General features: G+C 25.8%; 1 protein-coding gene and 1 long non-coding RNA gene across 2 annotated transcripts; one reads left to right on the top strand and one right to left on the bottom strand.

Moving 5' to 3' along the window:
- Nucleotides 1–27,769, top strand: LOC135925296 (protein transport protein Sec24C-like). Its single transcript, XM_065460546.1, has 25 exons — nt 1–48; nt 162–209; nt 262–319; nt 361–433; nt 480–710; nt 3,295–3,441; nt 3,553–3,664; nt 5,768–5,895; nt 15,075–15,213; nt 15,663–15,778; nt 16,172–16,299; nt 16,801–16,876; nt 18,200–18,309; nt 18,517–18,610; nt 19,022–19,138; nt 20,322–20,492; nt 20,764–20,860; nt 21,054–21,199; nt 24,641–24,779; nt 25,307–25,501; nt 25,772–25,875; nt 26,055–26,151; nt 26,353–26,456; nt 26,819–26,905; nt 27,103–27,769. Exons 2-25 carry the CDS (start codon nt 167–169, stop codon nt 27,250–27,252), a joined length of 2,862 nt encoding a protein of 953 aa, XP_065316618.1. The 5' UTR covers nt 1–48; nt 162–166; the 3' UTR covers nt 27,253–27,769.
- Nucleotides 5,613–14,050, bottom strand: LOC135925297 (uncharacterized). Its single transcript, XR_010571610.1, has 3 exons — nt 13,973–14,050; nt 13,809–13,889; nt 5,613–5,890 (listed from the first exon to the last, which is right to left on the bottom strand). It is a non-coding gene; the product is annotated as an uncharacterized LOC135925297 (long non-coding RNA).
- Nucleotides 27,770–27,840: the final 71 nt, after the last annotated feature.

Genomic DNA, 27,840 nt, shown 5'->3' on the forward strand with positions numbered 1-27,840 from the left:
TAATTTTTAAATCAACGTGGTATACGTGGCAATAATTAAAATATTGAGGTTTAATTATCAAATATACTTGTAAATAATTATTAATTGACTACAATTTTTATTTTATATAATTATACACTTTAATCTATAGCATGTTTTTAAATTTTTTCTTTAAATATTAGTATAAATGGCTCAAAATTATAATACCGCTCCTTATAATTTACCATACGGTAATTCCTTATTTATAATAATTTTCTAAATAAATTATTCCTTAAAATTTAGATAATAATTTTCAAAATCAACCAAATATGATGAATGCATTATCACCTCCCACTAATGAGTATAATATATATCACAAATTTAGCATAATGTAATTTATAGGAATATCAATGGAAATTTTGATCCAAATTCCATGCCATATAATACCAATTTTCAAAAGCCTCCAAATATGATGGTATAAACATTTACAATAATATATTTATTTTTATTTTATACAAAAGCAATTTGATTCAAATAGTAATAACATGCCATCCCAAATGCCTACAAATTTCTTAAATGGAGATTCTCACAATCAGTTAAATTATAATCAAATGCCCAATTATCAGACAAATTATCAAAAGCCTCCATTTTTTCAACAATTCTCTACTATTAATAACATGCCAACACAAATGCCCAATAATTTCTTAAATGGAGATTCTAATATTCAATCAAATTACAACCAAATATCCAGTGTAAATAATTTATAAAAATGGAATTATTTTTACTTTTATATATAACAGAAAAGGATTAGATTAAATTGTGGAAACAAAAATAATATATTTTTATATTTAAAGCCAACATAATAGTATACACCTATATATAGTTAACATCAGGGATGTGAACCTAGCAAAATTTTTGCCCAGGTACAGTTTAGGTTCAGTTTATTGTTAATAAATTTTAGAAATTAAATTCATTTATGCCATTTTTTAAATTTATTCTTAAAGATTATTAATTAGAGGAAATGAGTTAACAAGCAAAGTAAAAATTATTATGTTGGATATTGTTTGATACATGACTATGCTTTGATTTTTAACTATATTTTGAAAATAAAAAATTTATTTTTTATACCAAATTTATATCTAGTTTTTTAATTAATTGGAAATTTGAATATTGTAAAATGTCAAGTAAATTATTAATATTTGTATCAATTATACAAATATATTAATTTAAACAAAATACACTGAACCTAGTTGAACCCTGATTCAAATAAAATTCTAAGGTTCGGTTCGGGGTTTTGAAAATTTTATAAATGGGGTTCAGGTACAGTTTGGGTTCAAATTTTTCCCCAAAAACCAGGGTTTTCTTCTCTGGGTTCAGGTTCAGTTTGAACCCCTGGCATTTCAGGTTAAGTCTCATTAATGGCCAATATATTCTATATATTTTTTATTTAAAAAAGAAATGGAACAGAGGCAATATAATAATACCTTGATTTTTTCATTCTTTGGGTTGGTTATATTTTCTCACTATCAGAAATGCATCAATACTAATATCGATATAGCTGATACTTTCAAATATATTATGCTGACCCACACCCAAAATAATAATTAACCCATATAAATTTAAAAAATTTACCAAATTAAGACATTAATTTATAAGAAAAAAAATTGAACCTATAAATTTAAAACATAAAATAGGAAGGAAAGCATTTATAGGTAAAATACAGAGTTCTACTTTTAATTGAATACCTAATATAAACCTATTAATTATAAAGTGTTAATTCTTTTCCTATTCTTTTGACTTTAAAAATTTTGTGGAATTGACCTTATTATGGAAAATATATATAGGAAAATATATTATAACTACCAGCTTCATTAATATTCAAAGGCAATATGGCTTAAAATAGAAATCAAAAAAGTATAATTTTCTAAGTTTATATGTAATCAATCTTAACCAATTTTCAATTACAATGTAAAAACAATACAGAATTTATTATATCAAAATTTATACATGTTCTTCTTCCAGCTAAAATACTAGCAATTGAAAATTTTTTCTCATTGTCTGCTGAAAAAATTGATATATTGTGTTGTTAAACCAAGTTGACATAGCAGCCACTTGAGTAGAGTTTCTTATCACATACTTCCCTATCTTTCGTAAAATAAAATAATTACCTATACATAAATGATATGATTTATCAAAAACTAGTTATTTTTCAATAAAACAATCCTATTGTTATTATTATTAAATAATATTACACCATAAGTGAAGTCTAAAAATATTTAAAAAAAACAAATAATTTTTTAGTAATCTAAGGGTGGTTATTCATAATTAGATTGTTTAACGTAATTAATAGACAAAAAATAAGGGCATATATCCTTCATATGCGTTTATTTGGGGGGAAAAGAAATAAAAATCTAACAAAAATTTAAAATTTTTGGAAATATGTCTAAAATCTTTTAAAAATTTGATTTTTAAAATTAAGAAGCTTTAAAATTTTAATTCTTATGTTAAATTTTTGAAGTTTCTAGAATTATATTTTGATGTTTTTATTTTTATATTAAAAAAAGAAGCTTATTCCTTCTTTTTCAGTAAAGTTCCAAAAGTTTGCAATTCAAATTTTTGATATTCTGGACACAGCATGAAAAAAAAGTATTTTTGTGAAAAGAAATGATAGAATTTTTCTGGACATTTTTTTTAATTTTCCTGAACAAAAGTTATGTTTTATTTGTGGGATGAAATCCCGTTTTTTTATATTCACGGGAATTCAGGATCTCAATTTTAAGTTGTTTATTGAGGATCATTTTTATAATATAGATTTGAGATTATGACTTATAAAGTTATAAATTTAAATAAAAATTACAAAAATGGTTGACAAAAATTGTTCGTTCTCTCTAATATTGATCAGAGACCTGAAAAGGTGTCATTTACATACCCCAGCTCTGATTTAAAAAAATTTTTTTTTGGCCTGGCCCTAATTTCATATATTCAGACCTGGCCAGGCCAAATTTTTTAATAATATATTTCATTTAATTTTTATAGCCAATAATCGCGATTTAAAATATTCGGTTTTAAAATATACTGCCAGGCTTGGGATTTTTAAAAAAAAATTATAGGCCCAGGCTGGTTATATTAAAAAAATTAAAATACAGCATTACCCTTTTAGCCCAGTCTGCAGGTCTTTGATAACATTGGGCGCCTGTAAATTATTAGAGTGGGCCTATTTATATAATGTGGCATATAACTATGGAAATTCTTTAATTATTAAAATATATCGTAAGCAGTTTAAGAATGTCAACTAACTTCTTATAATGTATATAATTTTCATTTTTGAACTTTAAGCAACAACAATACATGCCTCCTCCACATCCTCAGATGATGTCTTATCAACCGCATTATCCCAATCCGAATCTTATGGGTGGCTTATCTCAGCCCTCTGTGGCCCCATCCCCTATAAAGAAACTGGATCCTGACAGCCTACCCAATCCTGTAAATTTAACATATTTTTTAAAATATAAAACTTTAATTTCGAGGAAGAATAGTTTTATATTATATTATAATACGTTTTTTTTAATATTTATTACAAAAAAAACATTTTAGATACAAGTGATCGACGAAGATATAAAAAATAAAACGGGCCTGTATCGTTGCGAAGATAATAAGGAATCTCTTCCACCAGCTGTCACCACTGACTATGTTGCCGATAACAATGGTATTTATTTTTTTTGTAGTAGAAAAGTAGAGTTGGCATGATTAAATAAAATTATTTTAAATTAATTCACCTTTTTGCTTGTTTTTCAATAATTATTAAGTTTTTTGTTTTCAAATAAAAAACATTTTATTAAAGCATTATAATAATTGCTAAATTTTTATTATTATAAATTGTCGGTTACCATTAATCCCGAAATTATATTTTTTTTTTATTCAATAAACTCCTTATAAAATTGCATAGTTAAAATTAAAGGAGATCAATTCTCTATTATTTATTCCCTTATTTAATAAATATTTATTATATTGTTATACTACAGAAACAGATACTAAGATTAATTCAAATACAGTTTATAATATAATTCTAGTTTATATAAGAATATATTTATAATCATCTAACATTTTAACATTAAAATTTGATATTTAATTAATAAATTATCATTAATGGGCAAATATTAAATAGTAGAAAAAAAAACTTTTTATCAATTCAATATTACATTACTAAATTTAATGATGTTTCATTCATAAAATAGATATAACATAATAAAAGCAATGTACATGTTCTATTAATAATTTTGCATCAGGTGTATTTCCCCCTAGGTCATATTTTTTTTAAAATTATTATAATTTTATTATAAATCTGATTTAAATAAAAAATATTGTATATTTTTTCAATTTTTATAAAAAAAAATCATAATCTTTTCCAATAATCTTTTCCAGCCTTGTAGAAATATAGCATTGTTAAATCACTTTGATTTCGCGGATTTAAAAAAATGGTGGAATCAAGATTTTGGGCCCAAACAAATATTAACTAAGTTTCGAGATTTCGCCAAAACATGATATCAACAAAATCGAGGTGATTCAATGACATTCTTAGGTTGACTTGTTTCTAATCAACAATTAAATAACTTTATTGTGATAATCATATCAAAAGCATAACAATGTAAGTAATGATAATAATTGCTGTTGGTGATGGTTTACAACAATCCCATCACCAACCAATGTACATGGTATGAAGAGATGGAATCCAGGAATAAGAATAAATCAATCCCAAATATATGTAATATACGAACCAAATATCCTAGATGATATGAATAATGAATTCCTACGCGAATATTAGATTGATCATCTTGATTGACATTAATATTATATATTTTACGCAAAACGTCAACCACGACACCTTCCCCTCTTTATTATAATACTTATCCAGTCTGGCGATTTATTCATTAAAATGCACTTTAAGCAGTGGCGTAGCTAGGAATTTTCCTTAGAGGGGGTCCATACATATAAAATATGGGGGGATTCGCCCCCCAGAACCCCTTTAACGGACCTTCGGCTTTTTTGCCCGGCCTTTGGCCGGGTTTATCTTACAAATCACCATATCTTGATAATATATATAAATATATTTTTTAAATGCATCAATAATATGTTATTATAATTTATTAGATTATTCTCAATGACTTTATAATAATACTATCCAGAATAATTTCAAAAGTAATATAATATCCTTCCACAAACATCAAAACCAGAAAAATATAATTCATATAAAATCACTTTTAAGTCTTTTGAACGTATAATCTAAAAAAAATTTTTGCTCTGGGAGGGGTCCAATCCCGAAAACCACCCCCGTAGCTACGCCACTGACTTTAAGTGTGGTCGAATACAAATCAACTGGTGACGCCCTATTTTGGTTTCCCATACAATATTTTTTAATATAAATGTAACTCCGATTTTTTAAAATTGTAATGTAAATTGTTTATAATTAAAAAAAGGGAGTGCCACCAGCTGTATATTGATACACATTTAAATTGATGAATAATCAATCTAGATATTATTATAAATGTCATTGAGTTCATTTGATGACATTAATAGGAAGGAAATTAACGAAGAATAAGAAATGAAACATAACGATATTTAAGAATTAATATAATGATTTATTCTTGCGGGTCAAACGTTCTAGCTTAAATCTTTTTAAGTTTTTTTATAAAGCCATTTATTAATAATTTATTAAAATAGAGAAATGCATTTTTTAATTTATGAAAATTAAAAAATATATTATTATATTATATATCTCTATTTTCTCATCCCTCTTTAAAAAAAATGTAAGTGAATTGTTCGCCCCGTTTCATAAGATCTACTCTGTATTGCGCTCCTTGTACTCAAGATATGATCAAATCTACTTCTATTCCTATGGCCTTGACTATTACACCCTTCGCCGAAATGCATCAATCTGAAGTATGTTTAAAAAAATTTACTTATGAATTTCAGATATTAAATTGTATATTATATTATTTATATATAACCAAATTATATACACAAAAAAAATTACTACTAATATGGGATGGTAGATTTAGACAATTTTAAATTAAGATTTTCAGCCAAAATTATTCATGTATATAATATTTAATTATTTTTAATTTATCTATCATAATAATCATAATAATTTATTAAGCCTATAAAATACAACATCAAATTTTTAACGGCTACTTATAATTATATTATATAAAATTATAAATGTTGCAATCAAGTGTCTTTTTAAATTGGAACTTGAAGATTTTGAAACTAATATACTTTTTGGACCATTTTCTTTTTGGAGGGGGGGGGGGGCTGTTATTTTTTAATATTAAAATAATTTTTGTTGGAACATAAATTTATTATAACGATTATATTTTAAATAACAATTTCGGGCACTTAAAATATTCAAAAAACAAAATATTTATGTTTAAAAAAATTATAGCCAAATAACGGTATGTAAATAACAATGAAATATATAAAAATTTAATAATCTTTGTTGATTAATTTGTTCTGTGTTTGGAATTAAATCTCTATGAATAAAGCTAACATTTAACCTATTTTCTGATGTGGTACTCCTAAGATAGGTTTTATTCTCCTTAGACGAAAAAGTCCTTTCATTTGTGTTTGTTTTTGGTAATATTACCAAAATATATAGTAGTTTTAATATATTTGGAAAAAATCTAAATTATATTTTAAACTATAGATTTAATCTTTTTTACCAAGATTTAAATAAATCAATTGGCCTTCAGATACATTAATAGATAGAATTCAGTTAAATATTTAATTTTTTGAGATCAAGATTTATTTCCTTTAACGGATTTATAAGCATGATATTTGTAAATTAATTAGTGACAATTGATGAAACACGGATTTGAGTAGGAATGTGTCCAATGGTTTAAAAACTATTATTTTATAATAATTCTTAATTGTCTTTTATTTATATTAGAACGATTCGTTTGTCTTGGTATAAGTTGAGGCTTGCGGATTTAAAAATCATATAATTTGGCTTTCTCCTCAATCATTTAAATTTCATGAAATCCATGGTCAATAAACTTAAACATCTTTTCTGGCATGTTTTCTGCAGTTTCTTTCTTGTAGCACAAGAAGTCTCAGAAATAATTATATTCGGCAAATTTGCATTGGAATGTATTAATAAAGTATTCAATTACACAATTTATGCAATATTTTACAAAAAATGATATGAAATTGGCTGAAGCTATGAGAATCGCGGATATTATTATATTATAAATCAGGAAACGAGATAATATCGACCATTTTACGAGATTTATGATTGTTGGTGTAAATGATTTTGAGATTCGCAAGACTCGACTTGCATTTAGACAAACAAATGGTTTCATTATTAACGTAGACTCATTTGATGATTACACTAAAATAACAGTTGTTATTCCCTTTTGAGTACATCTTTGACTCAAATCAATTGTGATTCATCAAATAGCTCTCCATTTCAAATACTATTACCTATAAATCCTTTTGAGAATATATTTAAAAATTTAATATTTAGCTAAATTTTATTCAGAAGTTATAAATATATCTAAATATCTATTAAACTCAGAATTTAAATCTTAGCATGAAAGATTAATTTTAGTAGATACTTCGTCAAGAAACGCAATGGAAGCATTGCTTACTCTATAATATATTTTGTAGTTTTTTTCCCAAATATATTAAAACTCAACACAGAATAAATTATTAAAAAACTGGCGCAATGGCAAAGATCAAATTTCTATTTATGAGATATTTTGATTAACTTTTAAAATTATCATATAATGTTTAATTCTATATTTTACTGTGATTTACATACCAGTTATAGCAATAATATTTTTAATAGATATTATATATGCGCTTAAATATTTGAGAAATTGTCATTTTCGATATGATTGGTTGTAATTTTTATATTGATTAGTTTGATAAATTTTTAATGTTCCAAAAAAAATTATCCATCTCCCCCCAACCTCCTAATTTTACTTATTGTGTTTGGCTTTCTAAAATCCAATCAATTTTGTGATAATTATAATTAATTTTATTTTCTTGTAAGTTTTTCAAAAAATTATGACAACACTGTTTTATGGAAAGAAGTTATATTTATTTACTCATACCTTTTAAGAAGCATGATTTTATTTCCTAAAGAAAGATCATTAAAAAATTTTGCAATATCATAAGTATGATCTTGTTGTGTTGCGAGTAGGGCTGGGAACCAATAGTAAAAACCCAATATTAACAAAATATTGTATTGGTATTGGGTTTAAAATATTGGTATTGGTTTAAACAATATTTTCTATTTCTTGTATTGGTATTGGTTTATATTGATAACTATTGGTTTATATTGGTATAAATTCAAATTACTTATTAAAAGGATAGAAATAGTGATTATAAAACCCTTAATTTCTAATCTTAAATAAACATGGGAAAAAAAAATCATGATACCATAAAATCAGGGCTAAGAACCAACTCAAAATTTTACTGAATTCAAATTCTTTTTTTAAACTAGGAATTTATTAGTTTCGAAAACCTCTATATCAAACCATAAATATTACAAACCATATCCCATAACACAAAACAAACCATATCCCATAACACAAAACAAACCATAATTTCATAATAATAAAAATAAGAATACGACTCAACTTTCTTTATTAAAAAACACCAACAACAATCTAATATATAATATGTAGAAAAATTACAAATCATAAATATCTAATTCTTCATTTCCCAAAGGTCCATTATTAGTTCCTCGCTGACTCTTCATCCCAAAATGGATAACAAAAGAATCCTTCCCCATCAACCCATCATGTGTTCATCACCTTCTCTTCTTCCCCCAAGGAAAACTTAATTCACCTGTCAGAAAATAACTGACATTTGATGTATTATATTAAATTTATTTCTTCTTTTTTTCAACAGCTACAACACGCCCACCCTTCACAAGCCCAGCGTCCCTCTCTTTGTGGTGGTGTTGTATCGAATCGCCCCTTTGAATTGTATCGAATCACCTCTTTGAATTGTATCGACTCGCCCATTATAATTGTATTGGAACGCCTTGAAGATGTTCAGGGAATTTATCGAATCAACTTCCCTTATAATGATTTATAATATAATAATTCCAGTACATTTCAATATAAAATCGCCAAAACAGACATTATCAATAATGACATGTACATGGGGGTATCTGCATTTATAATCTACGGAACATTAATATGGACAATGTAATATCCGCAAAACATAATAATTTATTCATTTTAAGACATTTGGGAACAACTAGCTATAATATACATTATTAGGGTATGATTCATGGTAATTAGGAAATAATGATTTTACATATAATAATGTAATGTGAAAACATTGTCTATGTGTGAAACGCAATTTCAACACATGTAATTTTCATTCTATCATGTGAAAAAAAAACAAAGCTACATCTTTATAAATATTTCCTAAAATGAATATAAAAATCCATCTTTAAGTATTAAAAATAATTGCGAAACTTGGCCGAACAAAGATTATAAATAAAATTACAATACATACGTATATAAATACATTTAATATTATATATGAAGGAACAAATATATAATATGTAGAAAATACAATATTTTCCATCTAGGAATTACTCAGTATCCTAAGAAAAATATACCATTTCTACCTAACTCTGTCATCACAATTAGCACAAATTCACAAAAATGTAGAATGCAAAGTAACAAAAATTGATAATATAATGGGCTATATGGTATATATGTAAAGAATTTTTAATATACCTTCACAATATAAAATAATTTGAGTCTTTTCTTTAAAAATATGTTCATAATTAAATAGTAAAATGTGATGTGTTATAAAATTATTAAAAAGATAAAAAAAAATGTATTATGCAGCATAAATTTACAAAAAAAAACTTTCCCCAGTATGCAAACTAAACAATATTTTCACCTCAAGGCATACCCCTCAACACGGGCTGACCTTATCTGTAAAAATATTTTCCCTTCACATCATTGCATACCACACAAATAATATAATAATTGCAAATAAAACTTCTTATAAAAATTTATAATTTAAAAAAAAAATATATATATTAAATATAAAGATTTCATAATTTAAAAAAAAAATATTATACACCATCTAATGTATCATATAAATTCCTATCCAATTTATATATACACTAAATGCAGACACTAAATCAAAATAACTATCCACATCTAACATTATAGATATTATTCTGACTTCATCATACTTCAATTCCTTCAAATTCTCATTCATAATTAAATATATCATATGTTACCTATACAATATATTAACATTATAAATAATAATTCATAGTTAAATATATCATATGTTACCTATGCAATATATTAACATTAATTAATGATAAATTATCCCATACATATTCATCCCTTTACAAACCCAAAATGCATAATTAAATAATACACACTTTATTACAAACGTCTATATCCATATATATTTTCATAAATTTCACATATTTAAATATTTAACAATCCTTTCTGTCCTGCTGTTCATGAGGTCTTTCAGCTTCCTATGACGGAATACCTATAACACCATTCAATGAGTTTTAAGGCATACCAAATAATGATCAAAATTAGATGTACCATATACATCTAGACATAAGATAATATACCAAATATTACTGTCTTAAATTCCTGATGTTATTTCCATATTTCTGCCTAATACTCATTACCTACTTTCAATCTTACATTTTTTTAAAGTTAAATATAAAAGTATAGAAATTTTTAAACTCACGTATCTATATAGTTTTTAGTACATTGCATGGTTAAAATTTTTCATATAATATTTATACAAAAATTTTGTTTTTACCTTTAAAATACCGAATAACCCTGGAATCGAAACTATCCTATAGTCATCGTGCACCAATTTCGAAAACCTCTATATCAAACCATAAATATTACAAACCATATCCCATAACACAAAACAAACCATATCCCATAACACAAAACAAACCATAATTTCATAATAATAAAAATAAGAATACGACTCAACTTTCTTTATTAAAAAACACCAACAACAATCTAATATATAATATGTAGAAAAATTACAAATCATAAATATCTAATTCTTCATTTCCCAAAGGTCCATTATTAGTTCCTCGCTGACTCTTCATCCCAAAATGGATAACAAAAGAATCCTTCCCCATCAACCCATCATGTGTTCATCACCTTCTCTTCTTCCCCCAAGGAAAACTTAATTCACCTGTCAGAAAATAACTGACATTTGATGTATTATATTAAATTTATTTCTTCTTTTTTTCAACAGCTACAACAATTAGGTGATGTGAATATAAAAAATTTTGATTTAATCATGTATTATTTGTATCAACAATAATAAACGTATTGATTTTGAACCATTTTATTTATCACAAAGAACATAGCAAAATAAGTAAACTAAAAATGTAACATAACTGTCTATTTATACAAAATATGCAAAAGAATGATATAATTTTAATATAAGAAGAGGAAATAATTTTATCTATTTAAGAAGAATCTTGCATGCGCATCCAACTTTTTAGGCACAGACAAGCTTGTATAGTATGCTCATCTAGTGAACAACGTTGGTCTGTTATAACATACCGTCCTTCTGAAAAAGCCCTTTCAGAACTAGATGAGGTGGCCGGAATTGCTAGATAATATCTGACAATTTTTGATAATACTGGATATCTATTTTTATTTAATTTCCACCAATCTAATGGATTTGTATCATTGGAAATTGTGGCTTCATCTACGTATTTACTTATTTCTAAGTTGTTATTATTATGAGGTTTCACCTGATAAATTTTGTCATAAAAGGACAATTTTTTGTTATTTCGTGCTTCATTTGTAAGTTCCGCTGAATTGTTTTTATTTATTTTATAAATATTGTATTCATTAGTAAGATATCCAATAAGAGTTTCCATATTATTATGTTTTAATAAATGACTTGATAGTTTAAATCTTGGGTCAATCATTGTTGAAATAATAAAGAGGTGTTTATTATAATTATAGTATTTATTAAGTTTTGTTAAGGCAGCTAAAGAAGCTGTCTTTAAAATAGCATTAGGATTATTATTATAACTCTCCACTTGCTCAAAAATACTGGAATATAAAGGAATAATTGTTGAAATTGTTGGAGTATTAGCACATGAGGCCATCTCTGTAACAAAATTAAATGGTTCCAGAAATTCTCGGTATATTTCTATATTATTCAAGGCTAAGGCACTAATATAATTTTCTTGATTGGTATTTTGTAAATGATTGGTATATGTTGTCAAATAGGGTTTGAGCAATATTGCTCTTTCAAGCATTTGGTATGTTGAATTCCAACGTGTTGGTATATCCAAAATTGGGTGAGGAAATTTTAAGTGTGGATTTTTTTCAAGATATATTTTTTCGAGTTTATTAAATTTAGATATAGAGAAGTTTAAAAATTTTTAAAAAATTTCTTATTTTTTTTAAAGTTGTATTTAAGGGTTCCAATGCAGCCATGACAGACATATGTATAATATGGCAAAAGCATTTGCACACATTATCAAAATTATCTTTTTGTTTTAAAATTTTTAGAAATGCTAAATTATTACTTGCATTGTCTAATGTAATGCAAAAAAAATCAATTTCAAATTTTACTTTTAATACAGAATTAAAAATATTAATAGAATTATGTGCTGATTTAAAAGGAATAAAATCTAATAAATGATTATTTAATTTAAAATCATTATCAATATAATGATTTGTTATACCCATAAAGGGTATTTTATTTGGAGAGGACCAAATGCCTATTGTTAAGGAAAATTTAGATGTTATGTTAGAAAGTACAGATTTTAAATTGATAGATAATGTTTCATAATTTCTATTTTTAGTGTTTTTCTAGAAACTAATGTTAGTGAAGGGTTACAATATGCTATTAAATTTTTAAAAGTGATATCCTCAACTATTGAAAAGGCTAAATTATTTTGAATGAAAAAGTTTATATTAGCTTTATTATTTATATTATTAAGTAAAAAAAATTTTATTGTCTTAATTTTTTTACTGCCAATATTTATTTGCTCACATTTCTTATATAATGTTGGGTAGATGGATTTAAGATGTGTCCATAATCCTGAGGTTCCGAAATTGGGAAGTGATATTTTTTTTGCATTTATTACAAATTGCCTTTTTTTTATTATCACAAGTAGTATAAAATTCCCAGATTTTTGCTGAATTTCGTCTTTTATTAGATTTGATAATTCTTCTTGTTCCTTATCGCTATTATTATTAGTACCAACAGCATCTATATTTATTAACTCTATTTGGTCTTCATTTATTATAATATCCTAAATAAATAGATAAAATTAATAGATATCATGGAAAAAATTTACTTCCATAATAAAAATAAATTATAATTATAAATAACAGAAATATTGATATCACAGTAGTATTTGGAAGAAATAACAGATGTAATCAGTTTTTGCAATGAAAGTAAAAAAAATACCACAATATAATTATCCACGATAAACCCAAATAATTATGTTATTTTTAATATTGGTATTGGTTAAAATTGTATTTAAACAATATATCAAAACCAATATATTTAGGTAATTGGTATTGGTTGTAAAAGCAATACCAATATTTAAATATATATTAGTTTATATTGGTATTGGTATTGTAAACCAATATTATATTGGTATTGGTCCCACCCCTAGTTGCGAGTTTGGTGTAAATTCTAAAATATATTAATAAAACAATGGAATCATTAAATAATATAATATATTTTTTAATTTTGTATCATCACATGAGATGAATCCAAGAGTTAAATATAAAATTTAATTATATAATATAATATTGAAATATAGATAATAACTACTCGTGAACCTGAAGGCCTTATATTTTCCTTAATCATCTTTTTAAATTCTTCATTTTGTTTAATAGTTTCATTTGCAATTATTAACGCTACTTCATATTTTGATGAGGAATAATCAGTTATTATAATTTTTTGAGAGAGCTATATATATTTATTATATATATATATATATTACTTTTAGATCTTTCTTATTGAATTATGTATATCCATCAGCATTTAATAAAATATAATTAAAATTTTCGCTGGATTAAATATTAATACACAAGGAAAATAATGTTTTCAATTTTTGCTAAAATAAGAAATATATAACCTATTTAAAATAAAATCTCTTCATATTATCAAAATTAATTTATAATCGGTATTTTGCTTAAGGGGTGGGGGGGGGTGAATCTCCTCTCCTGGCTATGGCCCTATTTTGGATATATTTTACATTTGGTAAGGATATAATTAGTTGCTTGAACATAGGCATTTATTATATATGTGCCATATCTGATTCTGAAAATTTACCATCAGATGATGATGAAATATCAACATTCATGCTTATTCTAATCTATAGAATATAAATAATAACATTTAAATTAACGAATTTTACTACAGGACAAAAATAGTGCCTGGTTAAAATAATTCAAAGATGAGATAAAGGAAACAGCTGATTAAAAAATTCGGATTTATATTAAATTAATATTTTTAATTTTTAAATGAATAAATATAAGAAGATTTTTTTAAATTGAGCTAACGTATAACACAAATGCGTTTGCCAATAAAGGAACGCATTCACGTTCGTCAAAAATAAAAGGAACGCCATTCATCAGAACGCGTCCAACACATACTATTCTTTAAAATTGCCATATTCAGTTAAAATCTTATAAAAATTATATCTATAAGGAGGAAATAAGTTTTGGTACTAACACTTTTATAATGCAAATTTGGGTAGCTGGCACCATCAAATAGAGTTTATCCAAAAATAATTACTTAGCCAAAATTGATTAATGATCATTAAATAAGCGAAAATATCAAAAGGTTCAAACCGGTTCACACGAAATTTTATAGGCTCAGGTTCTGATGAAAAATATCTTTACTGTTCAGTTTAATTTTAGTAACGGTTCAGGTTTGGTTTAAATCTCTGAAAATTTTCTAGAATATTTTTTGGCTAATCTATTTTTGTTATAATAAAGCCCTGTAGTGTACGCATGCTTAATTTTTTTTAAATGAATAATTTATTAATAAGTTACCTTATATAATACAAATTTTTTAAACCCCTCCAACAATTGTAAAAGAGTCCACTCCCTATCATTGATTTTGGCGCGATGGGCCCTGTCAGATGTAACCGATGCAAAGCTTATATGTCCTCATTTATGCAATTCAACGATGGGGGCCGCAAATTTTATTGCCCCTTTTGCAAGACCAACACCGAAGGTGATTTCAACTTTTTAAATTACCACTTTTAACATTTTTGATTGATATTTTTTTGTCGATGAAACAAATCTTCCGATTCCCGTGTGCCCTAAACCTGACCCGACTATGTGCCGGATTTAAATAGAATGAGCTTAAAAATAAATTACAAAAATGGGCAAAAATAAAAACCTGGGATAGATGAATTTTTTAAAAAATAAATTTATATCATATCAATTAACCAGTTGGAAATTTATACGATGGATAAAGATAAAATTTTAACTGAAAATCCTGGTCGGGCATGAAAATTTGGCCTCTCCAGGTCTTAACAAATTATATATGAATTGATAAAGTTTTTTTTAGTATTGCACAAGCTTAAAGGATTCTTTTTTTTCATGGTAATTTGGCGCATATATATTTTTTAAATATTTAAAAAGAACTAATAAATTTAAAAATCAAAATTATATGTTAAGTTCCTCCCGAATATTATAATCACTTGGATTACAATGGTAAAAGAGTAGATTTGAGCATTCGTCCAGAGCTTTATTGTGGTTCATTCGAAATGATAGCTACCAAAGAATATTGCAAAGTTAGTATATAAGTTATATGTATTTCGTTAAAAAATCTTATTGATATATCGCTTTTGTTACATGATAGCCTTTTATTATTAAGTAGACAAGCCTTTTATTATTAAGTAGACAATTATTTACTTAAACTTTACTGAAAAGAAAAAGTAGTACCGGACTTTAACGCATACCATTGCACGTTACTTTATTTTAAAAGTTCAGATCGATATATCTTTTATAAAAAGTAATTGTTACTGTTACTTTCCCCCATGTCTACCTTCCTTGACGTTATTCTACAAGATTTTAAATTCCCAAAATTAAACCTAAAATATTAATTGATAGAATACATTTTAGAATTTTTTTTTAATACACTGAATCGTTATCTATCATTTATATATTATTTTTGTTCTTTTTAGAACAACGAATTTCCTAGCCCACCCGCGATCATATTTTTGATTGATGTGTCTTATAACGCTATTAATTCGGGAATGGTAGCGTTGCTGTGCCAAAATATGAAAAATCTTCTGTTTACTATTAAAAACAAGTTTAAAAAAACAACTATCTTAATTTTTAAAACACGTCTAGAAATATATTAAATGATTTACGATTATTTATCATGATTCTTAAACAAACCTTCGATTTATAAGGCTTTGACGCCAAGGGTGTCTTTTAAAGATTTTTTTATTAGTTAAAACTAGACTTTTTATTTTGTATATTTTAACATTGATCTTAAACTAAATTAAGATAAATGTATTAAGTCTAGTTTTAACTAATAAAAGAAATTACTACACTCGGCCTAATTCCATTTTTTACAAAAAGTATTACCTTTACCCCCCCCCCCTCCGCTTAATTTCCAGCTTTTAGATATGATTCTTATAAAAATTATCTTCAACACTCCCTCTAAACGAAGACTATGCCATTATAAACAATAATTTATCAGCTAAAAGCCTTCCCCCCCCCAGAATAACCTAGTAATTATGGTTACGATTATTTATTTATATAATTAAAACAAAAACTTTTATAATATTAAATAATATACATATAGCGGTGAAGAATTGGGCAATAAACTCAGAATCGGAATTATAACCTACGATAAAATGATCCATTTTTATTTGGCCAGAGTAAACTACAAAATTTAATTAATAATTTAACTTTTTTTTTATTAAAATTTTTTCATTATTGATAATTGCTTAAGGTTACGTCCTAAACTTAAAAAAATTTTTTAGCTTTAAAACGTTCATAATTTTTAAGCGTCTTAGCCATGTTTTTATTTTTAGATAAAATAATAATTATTTATTTATTTTCATTAACTCGTTTTCGTAAGTGATCTTTTCAAGTTTTGGACATAGTCGTCTAAAACTTAGATTTTTTCATGTTGCAAATTTTTTTTAATAATATTTTCTTTTTTTAATTTATAGTATATTTACATAGGGTTAGATTAAATTTTTAGTCAATAGCTTACCCGGGTAAACATGGCCACTATTAAACGGGGAATAAGAAGAAGTAAATAGTAATTTGGGCATAGAAATAAAAAAGAGTGAATTTTATTTTCAAAGATATTGATTTAAATCAAAATTTTATATTTTAACATTTAAATTTTAATAAAAAAATTATTACCTATTAATCACTTGACCTTTTACCATTAATACCTAAGTGAAAATTATTTAATAGCCTTTCCTATGCTTAATTATTATAATCACATTTTTCATCAATTTTGATTTTATATTAGTATTTATTTTTAAATTGTAAATTTTACCAATGACAAATTAAAATATTAAAACTGAAAAAATAAATTTTTTGTGTCTAAGTCTGTTTCTAAATTTGGATTAGGTTAAAAAGAGAGGAACTTTCTTTCTACTGAAGCTGAAGAAACTGCTATACCCCAAAGAGTTGATTGAAGATTAGGATTATTAAATTATATTTTAATATCATCAACACTCATATTTTATAATATTTCATATGGAAGCTGAGAACATTATTATACTAAATGTTTCTGATTTTTTGTTATTTAATTATCTACTGGTGTGCCAATATCGATACAATTACAACTTTTTTGTCATTCCAATCCGATCCTACCATTTATTTTTTTCAATGATTCAAGTCCGATTCGAAAACTCTTTGTTTGTAAAATAGGTCCTATACAGGGGAAAAAAATTAAAGAAAAATATTGTACGGAAATAGTACGATTTACAAATTTTTAAGCACTTCGTTTAATAGCGTTTTCTCGGTTTACCCGGTTAAACTATTTTTCTCTCTGATCTCTGTTCTCAACTTTTTACAATCCTGGGCATCGCCAAGTCCAACAACATGATTTAGTCTGAGAAAATGTCTGACCGATCCGAATTTGGTGTGATCAAACCTGGAGAGGGGTGCATAAAGTTTAAATGCCAATTATTTCAAATAATTATATGATGCATAAATTTAAATTTTATTTTTTATATTAGAATTGTCAGCAACCAAGGATTATGATAGAACCCGACCTGAACGATGTTTTCATTCCATCTCACAATGAATTCCTTTTAACTTTGGATCAAATGATCGAAAGTATCGAATGGTAATATAAAATTTTCTATCGATATTATATAACAGTTACTTCATTTATTTGGAAACATGTAATACTTTGGACAATATTTCTTATTTCCTTTCAAGACATTTAAATCACATCATAATTTTCAATAAGTATTTACACCAATTTCATAAAAACTTAACAATTTCAAGATAATTTTTTAAAAATAATTTAATATTTTATGTACTATTATAGCATATCTGATCAAATATTAGCCAATTTTTCCGAAACCAAATTGACCGAAATCATGCTGGGACCCGCGATTCAAACTGGTGTAGAAGCCTTAAAAGTTTGTATCATTTGATAATATAAATAGTTTTTGTGATATTATATTTAATGGTTGAAAGATCTCATATTTGGTTCTTAAATAAAATCCGCTGAACCGACAAAGCCCCTGCGCCGACTAGCCCTGGTCTCTCCTATTTAATATTTTTTTCTGAGTGTTAAGGAATTTTTCTTCTAAGCATTTTAGTTTTGATTCTGAATTAAAAAACATTAAAATATATGTAGCAATATACTCTTAGGGCTTTAGCTAAATTAATGACCTACGCAAGACTTAGAAAAATAAGTCAAATCCCAGGTCATAGACATTTGCTTAAGCCTTAATGCTTCTAAATTATTCTAACATACCTTGCTACATGTAATGTATAAAAATACTCTCCCTTTTTATGAATTTTGATTTTATTTACACAATATACAGCAAGCTAAATGCTGTGGAAAATTAATTATTTTTCACACCTCATTGCCAATATTAGAAGCTCCTGGGAAATTAGAAAATAAAGATGATCCTAAATTATTGGGAACTGAAAAAGAAAAAGTAAAAATATTAATAAATTTTATATTTTCATAGCATTTAAAATGATGATATTTAAAATTTTATTTATCATTTATTATATGTAGAACAAAGTAAGCACAATATAATAATTGTATATTATCTTACTTTTGGAATAAATTTAAACTTATATCTACCAATAAATTGATTTTTGTCGATATATGGATTGGGATTACAGATTAGGTTTTTCAGTCCAACCCCAATATTGCCCCTTAAAGATTTATTATTTTGAATTTTTAAAGTATATAATTACGGGATACCCCAGAAAATTTATGAACACGTTATCCTTGACATTGCCAAAGGCTTCAGACCAGGCAGATAGGGGTCACATTTGTTCGGGATTAAAATGATATATTCATGTTTAATTTGCACTAATCGGATTATTTTAAAAGGAACATATTTTGGTATTCACTTTCAATCAGGGACTCGGAACAACCTGTTCTGGTCAAAAAATTGTTATGTTTCAACTTTTGGAACGTTCTTAAAAAATATCTAAATATATTTTTTAAATCTACACATTTTAATTAATCTTTATTTAATCAATTATTACATCGAAGCTATAATATATTTTCTAAAAGATTATCATTTATATTGGTTCTTTGTGGTGTTAGTATAAATTTAATGTATCGAAAAATAACGTTCAGTAGCTGGCTTATGGAGTTGCTGATACGATTTGGGCCAGAATTTTTTATTTTATTAAATTCCCTGTATTCTAGTGAATTTTCGATTTATCTAGACGATCCGCTCCAAATTTTTTTATAGTTGATAGAATATCATTCTTTTTGTAAGTTTTGCTATGCCTTTTTATCCTTGGACCATAGAAGCATTTCTAATTTTCATCATATTCTTGTCCTTCTGATTTATTTGAATTACTTATTACATTAATATGATTAATGATTATTTATTATTATAAAAAAATATATATATAAGAAAATAAAAAGAACTTAATAGAACCTGTTAGTTTGAATAAAAATTTATAATTATAGAAATAAACTTTAAAAAATTATATATTTTTAATTCCGGGAAGGTTCCGTATTACACGTTGGGTTCGGTTCCCGCTCCATAGATTTACTCAAAGTTCCGTTTCATATCCCTACTATCAATATGAGCAACCTATTAAACTCACCTTATTATTTGTACAACAATTTTAAAAAAATATAATTTTCAGAACATTTTACTCCCTTCCTCCACGTTCTACACGAAGTTAGGGGAAACTTGTATCCAGACTGGGTGTGGCGTTGACCTCTTCATATTTCCCAATTCTTACATTAATCTTGCCTCTCTCGGCGAAATATGCAGGGTAACTGGTGGACATGTCTACAAATACGACAATTTTAGGGTTTATTGAAACTTTTCCATTCTACGAAAACAATCATTTTCAATAAGATGGTCTTTTTCTTTATAAAATATTGTAGGGAAATTATCCATGTGAATATATTTAAATTTGAATTTATTATATTAAAAAAGCCATTAACTCTAAATTATAGTGAAGATTTTAAATTGAATTAATTCATTGGTTAAAATGAGTTTAAGAAGGTCATAAAGTCATTTTACTACAAGCCTTACTCTTAATCCTATTCACACTATATACTTTTGCATTAATATAAAAGGCTGAAACAGATGGGGAACGATTGATATCTCATTTACACCAATTGTTTAAAAGACCTATTTCATTCGATTCAATTATGAAAGTTCGCACCAGCACAGGTTACATATATGTCTTATCTAATATCTGCCCAATTTATTAGATGATTGTTACAATAATAATTTATATATATTTTTTTTAAGTGATCTAACCTAAATTTTGATCCTCCAAAACTTATTCATTTGATTGCTTTTACCATTTCATATTTTATATAATGTCACGTATTAGAATTTAATTTTTATATTTTTTCATAAGGCATCAGACCTGTCGAATATTATGGCAATTTTTACATGGAAAATTCAACGGACGTTGAAATTGCTATACTAGATCCAGAGAACAGTATAACCGTGGAACTCAAACACGACGACAAGTTGTCTGAACAAGAAAATATGTATATACAGGTTAAATTTATTTAAATCATTAATATTAATTTATATAATTTGTGTATTTCGAATAAAATTTAAATACAATGAAGGACAAATAGCCTGATATAATTTAGAGATATTGATATGCTTATTTTTGTTACATAGTTGTCCCTTCCCTTTGGTTTACAAAGATCTTAATTTTCATTTATGAAGACTTATTGATCAAGAAAAAGAAGCAGAGATAGTTTGTTTTGACAATTCTCAGAGCCATTCTCTGTCGTAGGCAGTATCCTTAATTGAGATCAACATTCCTAACTATACTGTTGCTCTAACTCCTTGAAAAAGGTTAGGTCGTGAGCGTCGAATGATGTTAATGTTATCGCAATTAATGATAAGAATATAAAATTAGTGAGGTAACGTTGGCGAATATTTGCCGAGTTTATTCTATATCCACGTGAACATCGCGATTTATATAGGTAGTTCGGATTGAGGAGACATCTTGGTTCGATGAAATGGCAGTAGCTCTCATCGGGTTATTTTAAGTAGTTTATAACATAGTCGAAGATTTTGTTTAGTAGATATATTACTGAGGTCCAGTAGGCTAATGGAAGATGTTATTATTTCCCCAATGAACAATTTATTGGTAGGTGGGTTTCAGTATTTATAAGCATGTGATATAGAGGGTAAAATTCTAGATAACTCGTTATATTTATAAGTTGTAATTTGCAATGTATTTATATAAATATTTTATCCAAATGGTGCATATTAGTTGGAATTTAGAATGATGTTGATTTATTGGGATCAAAATATCATATTATGATAATGTTTAGCCATAAAATATTGAATCAATTTTATAAAAATGGAATATATGTAGCTTTGATAAAGTCTTTATGATTATAATACATTGATTTTTGGATGCAATAAAAATTGGTTAATTTATGATAAAATATATAGAACAGTTATTGTAATATCTTGAGTTTAGCATTGATATATTGTGGCAATCTGATATATTTGGATTTTGATAGACAGTTATTTACGAATGATATATTTAGTTTTGGATGCTATAGAGATTAGTTATAAGAAAATGTAGAACATAGTGTTGTAATTAAGGTGTACCGATACCACTTTTTGGAGGTCGATCCAACACAATCAATAATCGATATTAAGTTGATATCTGCCAATTACCCATCCGATATCACTTATCCGATTTTGTTAGTTATACGTATTTAAATTTTTATTATACCATAACATAAGTCATATAAAAAATATACTATTTTCAGTTATGTTAATCAATAAAAGTATACAAATCATCTGTTTATAGAGTAAAATCATTGTAAATTTTTTTGTTCCAAAAGTTAAAAAGTAGAATCCTAACTAGTCTATTCATGATTAATATAAATTGTTAAAAAAAAGATTTATTTAGTTTTTAAAATCATAAACATTCTAATAAAAATAAATTATGCATTTTATTACTTTTTAGCATATTTTAATTTATTATGGGTTTTTATAAAAAAAAATATCAGTTCAATTATATAAGAATGTTCTTAACTTATACATAAATATGTTTTCTTAAATATTAAATTATTACCTAATTTTTTGGGATCAGATCGGAAAATTTAATAATATCGGTTGATAACCTTTATTTCTATAAAAGACAAAAGATCAGTCCCTATATTTGTAAATATAGGAGTTTAATGATGATATATTGTTGAGTTGTGGTAATTTTAGGCTTAGCAGATGTCATGATCTGAGTTTGATAGTTGTAGGTGTGCATTGGATTTATATAAGGTTGTTCCAAGTGTTGCATGTTGAAAATTTGTTGTTTTAAAATTATGAATATTTAGTTTTATAACCGAGGACCAAATTTAGTTGAAGGAATTTAAAATGAAGTTAATTAGATGGGATCATAGGTTCGGATTTTGGTTAGCCTATCAAAATGATATCATTTTTTGAAAATTCATATTTCTTTTACGGCTAGATTAAAGGTAATTTGGCATTGAAAACAACTGGTTATTGTAAATAAACTTTCGGAAATTTCCTTGTACTCTTCAAAACGATTATTGATCAATTAGTTAAGTAGAGACAATGTTGGAAGTAAAATAATAATGGAATTAAACTGGAATGCGCTTAGAAGTAAAATAATGAGATGGAATATATACCGTTACCAAGACAACATTGTCTCTTACTTAACTAAGCAATATATTGATCAACAATCGATTCGAAGTTTACAAGGAATTTTTTAAAATCTTTTTTACAAAACAAAAAACCAATGCAAAATTACTTTTATTTCTAGCCATAAAATGATAAAAATTTTGGCAGTTATCTAAAATTAGAACCAATTATCACTCCTCGATCCCAACCAATCAACCTCATTCTAAGCTATAACCGATTATTCATATTAAAGGTGATTTAAAGGTTCCGTTTTTTAATAATAAAATTATGGAAATAATATAAACCAAAAATGTATATATGGTTCTCACGAATCTAGACATTTTCTTTTTGCGTAAAAGGACGCAAAATAATTTGTATTTCTATTTCAATATTATTTTTTAAAAAAATACTACTTCAATTTTAAAAGCGATGCGTTTTATTTATAAACACAACGTTAAAAGCTACTGTTAAATTCGTAAGCTTTAGTATCCAACATTTTAATATTTCCAATCAACCGATGACCTATATTTTTATATATGTACTGAATCGGCTAATTCTACATTAAAAAATAGGTAGTACCCTAGTTATATTTAAGTTGGATATTACTGGTAAAACAGATTTAATAATAAATATGTACAATTTCATTTATTTCTAAATCCTACCTGAATTAATTTTTTTTAGTTTGAAAGTATAAAATTCGTCACCACTTCGGAGGTCGATACATGGTTCAAGTGTTGTTAAACAGCTTGTTTTAACCGATTTTTAAAAACGGCTAAATCACTATTTTAGTATAATATTACCTAAGCATCGAAATATCTCTAATAGATGTCCAAACTTCTGCCAGCTATGAGCAAAATCCCCAGGCTTGTGTAATATTTTTATGACTAAAATCTTGAGTTAACCAGTTTTAAACATTTAACAACAAGTACTTCAAGTTTCAAAGTTAGTTATATTTCAGCCACATAAATAAGATATAATAGAATCTCAGATTATTATAAATCTGATTCGCTCATCAGAATACCTAAATGAGAGAGAAATCCAAGAGTCATATTGAAAGCCCACTACTAACCTCGCTTAAATTTCGTTACTTATCACTCAAGAGTTTTCGCTTAACAACATCTGATATGAAAATTTTATTAAGATGTATATCAAATAATACACATGACGGACTTAAAATATTTTCGATATTTACTTTTCATTTTTTGTAATCCAAGAGAGCATATATTTTTATATTCACTGAATTTTTTTTCCATCTTAAATCATTCATGGCTATTTAATATTATTACTTATAACAATCATCTTTATATTATTAAAATATAAAATAAGGTTGCCATTTTATATACCACTATGGGTGGTGAAAGAAGACTCAGAATTCATAATTTATCTATGAAATGTAGTAATCTGTTCACGGATATATATAGGATGTGTGATTTGGACACTTTAATCAATCTCTTAGCTAAACAAGGTCCATTAAATTTAAATTCATTTTTAATAATTATGAAATTGGATTTTTATATCATCATAAGATTAATTTTCAAATAAATTTCTTCAAACATGGCCGTCAACAATTTTTAATAGTTTCATTTTTACAATATATACACTTAAATTTATTATATTAAATCGCACCATATATACCTGCGATTTTACTAATTTAAACAAAACATTTCCATAATAAGGTAAAACTAAGCCACATCTAGTGTTTTTAAACTTCTCTATTTTTAAAAACGGCTAAGCCAATATTTTAGCTAAATATATTTTACGTAAGCCTGGAGATTTTGCTCACAGGTGACACGAAGATTTGGACATCTGTTAACAAATTTCGAGTCTTACGTAATATTGTTTTGGCTTAAAATCGGCAAAATCGAGCCGTTTAACAACTAGCGAAATATCCGTAAAAAATAAACAAATACATTGCATTATAATAAAATCAGTGATCATTCATTTCCTTCATATATTTTTGAAAATTACGATTTTTAAAAAAAAAATATTAAGCTGTCCGAGGCATTTTTATGGCCTCCGCTAAACAGGTGAAAGAAACTTCTAGCAAATTATGCGCTCAATCATTAGCTTGCTACCGCAAACAATGCGCAAATAATTCTTCCTCTGGTCAACTCATATTACCCGAATGCATGAAATTACTTCCTCTTTACATTTCTTGCTTATTAAAAACCGACGCTATGTTGGGAGGTGAATATATCATAATACAATATATTTTTTAAGGTGGGAGTGACAATGTATTGCTGATGGCAATCTATTTAATATGATTTTTGAGTTTACCAGTTTCTCTTTTAAATTCTCTTTCTTCCATTTTCCATCCTCTTAAAAACCGTAATTAGAGAGACGCGTTCTCCTTTATTACATTTAGTAATTAAAACAATTTTAAATAACAGACTTATGTCACCTTAATTTCTTTCTTTGGTAAATTGTTATTTACGCGATTTTAATAATGATTTAAAGGTATATCAATCAAGACCGATGATCGGAACTGGATTTTGTACATAGTCAGGAATATGAGTGTTCTGGAAAGCAACGGATACGTTTACCCTCGACTTATACCCTTAGTAAACATAAATACATAATTTAAATACCTTATATAGTTTGTCAATATTCCTATTTAAATTTGGATTTCCTTTTAAATGAATGCCATAAAATTTAGAAACCTAACCCTATATTTAATTTAGTACTCATTTTAGATTTTAAATACCTTTAAAATGACGTTATATAAAAATAAACAATAAAGCACAACATTGATATGAAAGATGAAAACGCTCCGACTATTCCTCATATGATTAGATGCTCGGCTAGCAAACTTGAACAACATGGCGTTTATATACTGAGTAATGAACATGTTTTTTTTTGCTATGCAATTTTATGGCTTTCTTAAAAAATTTATGACTAATTAAACACAGATACTATTAAATTATATTGTGAATATTCATTTATACTATTTAAACAATGAAAATTTAGTACACATTAGCGATTGTCGCAATAATTATATTTATATTTACCTAAATTTTATCCTATATGATTTTTCGCAGACAATGGCTTATCCATGTACCTATGGATCGGTAGTTTAGCTAATCAAGAATTTTTGCAAGAAGTGTTTGGTGTTACAATGATTTCTCAAATCGATATTAATAAGGTAATGTAGGCAATTTATTTTTTGAGTGTAATATCAAATTTTACAATATTTTTTTTAAAAACTAAATGTTCATGATTATAATTTTATTTTTGACAATGAAACATATTAGAGATTATAAAATTTATTTTTTTAAATTTAATTTTAAGTTAATTTAATTATAATTATAGTTAATTAATTATAATTTTAAATGGAAGGATATTAAAAATTCTACTTTAATTTTTAAACATTTTTCTAAATATTAATTTAAGTAGTAATTAAAATTAAATAAAACGAAATTTTATAATTTTTAATACGCTGCTCTGCCAAAAATAAATTATAATATTTTTTTATTTAAAAAAATATTTCTATTAAATGTTGTACAGGGATTACCACAGCTTAATACAGCCTTGTCGTTAAGAATTAATTTTATCGCCACTACTCTTCAACAAAGGAGTTATATACATCCTAAGGTATTGACCTTTCATATAAATCTTTTAGATGTTTATACAAAGAAAAAAATATAGAATGATCTATAATATAATATTTCCTCATAAATATGTTTTATATTTCACTTTGTTTTTTGTTTGTTTAAAAAATAATGTACATCATTGCTCAGATCATCAATCATTTAATTTTAAATATTTATAAATTTATATTTCCCACTTAGCTTGTGTTGATAAGAGAAATGGACCCGCAAGCTAACTGGGTCAAGAGGTTGTTACTGGAAGACCAATCTACCATATCGGCTGATATCCCTTCCTACGTTGATTTTTTGTGTTTCATATACAAGGAGATTAGAAATATGCTGGATTCTTAATTTATATTATTATAATATGCCGAACAATTTTTTCCTACTTATACATGATATTTTAAAGAAAATGAATAATAGATAGTAAGACGAATATTTAAAATATTATGCCATTTTTATTAATTCTATCGATTTATAAAAACCTTCGGACACAGTTTTAATTATGGACTTAAACTTATTTATCAATGTTTTTAAAACTTTACTAAAAATTGTTTCAGAGCAAAATACTATTTGATGATCTAAACGCTAATATATTTAATAATTTTAAAGTTTTTTTTATTAGAATAAATGTTTTGTCATTTAATTTTATTTTAATATGACTTTCTTTTCTATCTGTATGTCTACGTATGACGATATAAATAAATTATTATTTATATTTTCGTTATTTGAATGGCCTGAAATTTAACTTATTTATTTATATAATGTTATTTATTATGCCGAAAATGATGTTTTATTGGTATTTAATTACATTATAAAACAATTTTTTTTAAACCCAATTCTAAATCTTTATAAAGTTTTTTTGGAAGTGAATTAATTATATTACAAACGGAAAAATAAACATGAAATTTAATAATGGTCATTTATAGATAATCATTC

Source organism: Gordionus sp. m RMFG-2023, chromosome 2, assembly GCF_954871325.1.
Source record: "Gordionus sp. m RMFG-2023 chromosome 2, tfGorSpeb1-WG-v2, whole genome shotgun sequence".
In the NCBI taxonomy this organism is placed as follows: Eukaryota; Metazoa; Nematomorpha; class Gordioida; order Chordodea; family Parachordodidae; genus Gordionus; species Gordionus sp. m RMFG-2023.

Coding starts and splice junctions, on each gene's coding strand:
- LOC135925296 (XM_065460546.1), top strand. CDS start 167: ATGGCTCAAAATTATAATACCGCTCCTTATAATTTACCATACG. Junction 21,200..24,640: donor AAGAAAATATGTATATACAG/GTTAAATTTATT, acceptor ATATAAAATAAG/GTTGCCATTTTATATACCAC. Junction 25,876..26,054: donor ACCCTCGACTTATACCCTTA/GTAAACATAAAT, acceptor TAAACAATAAAG/CACAACATTGATATGAAAGA.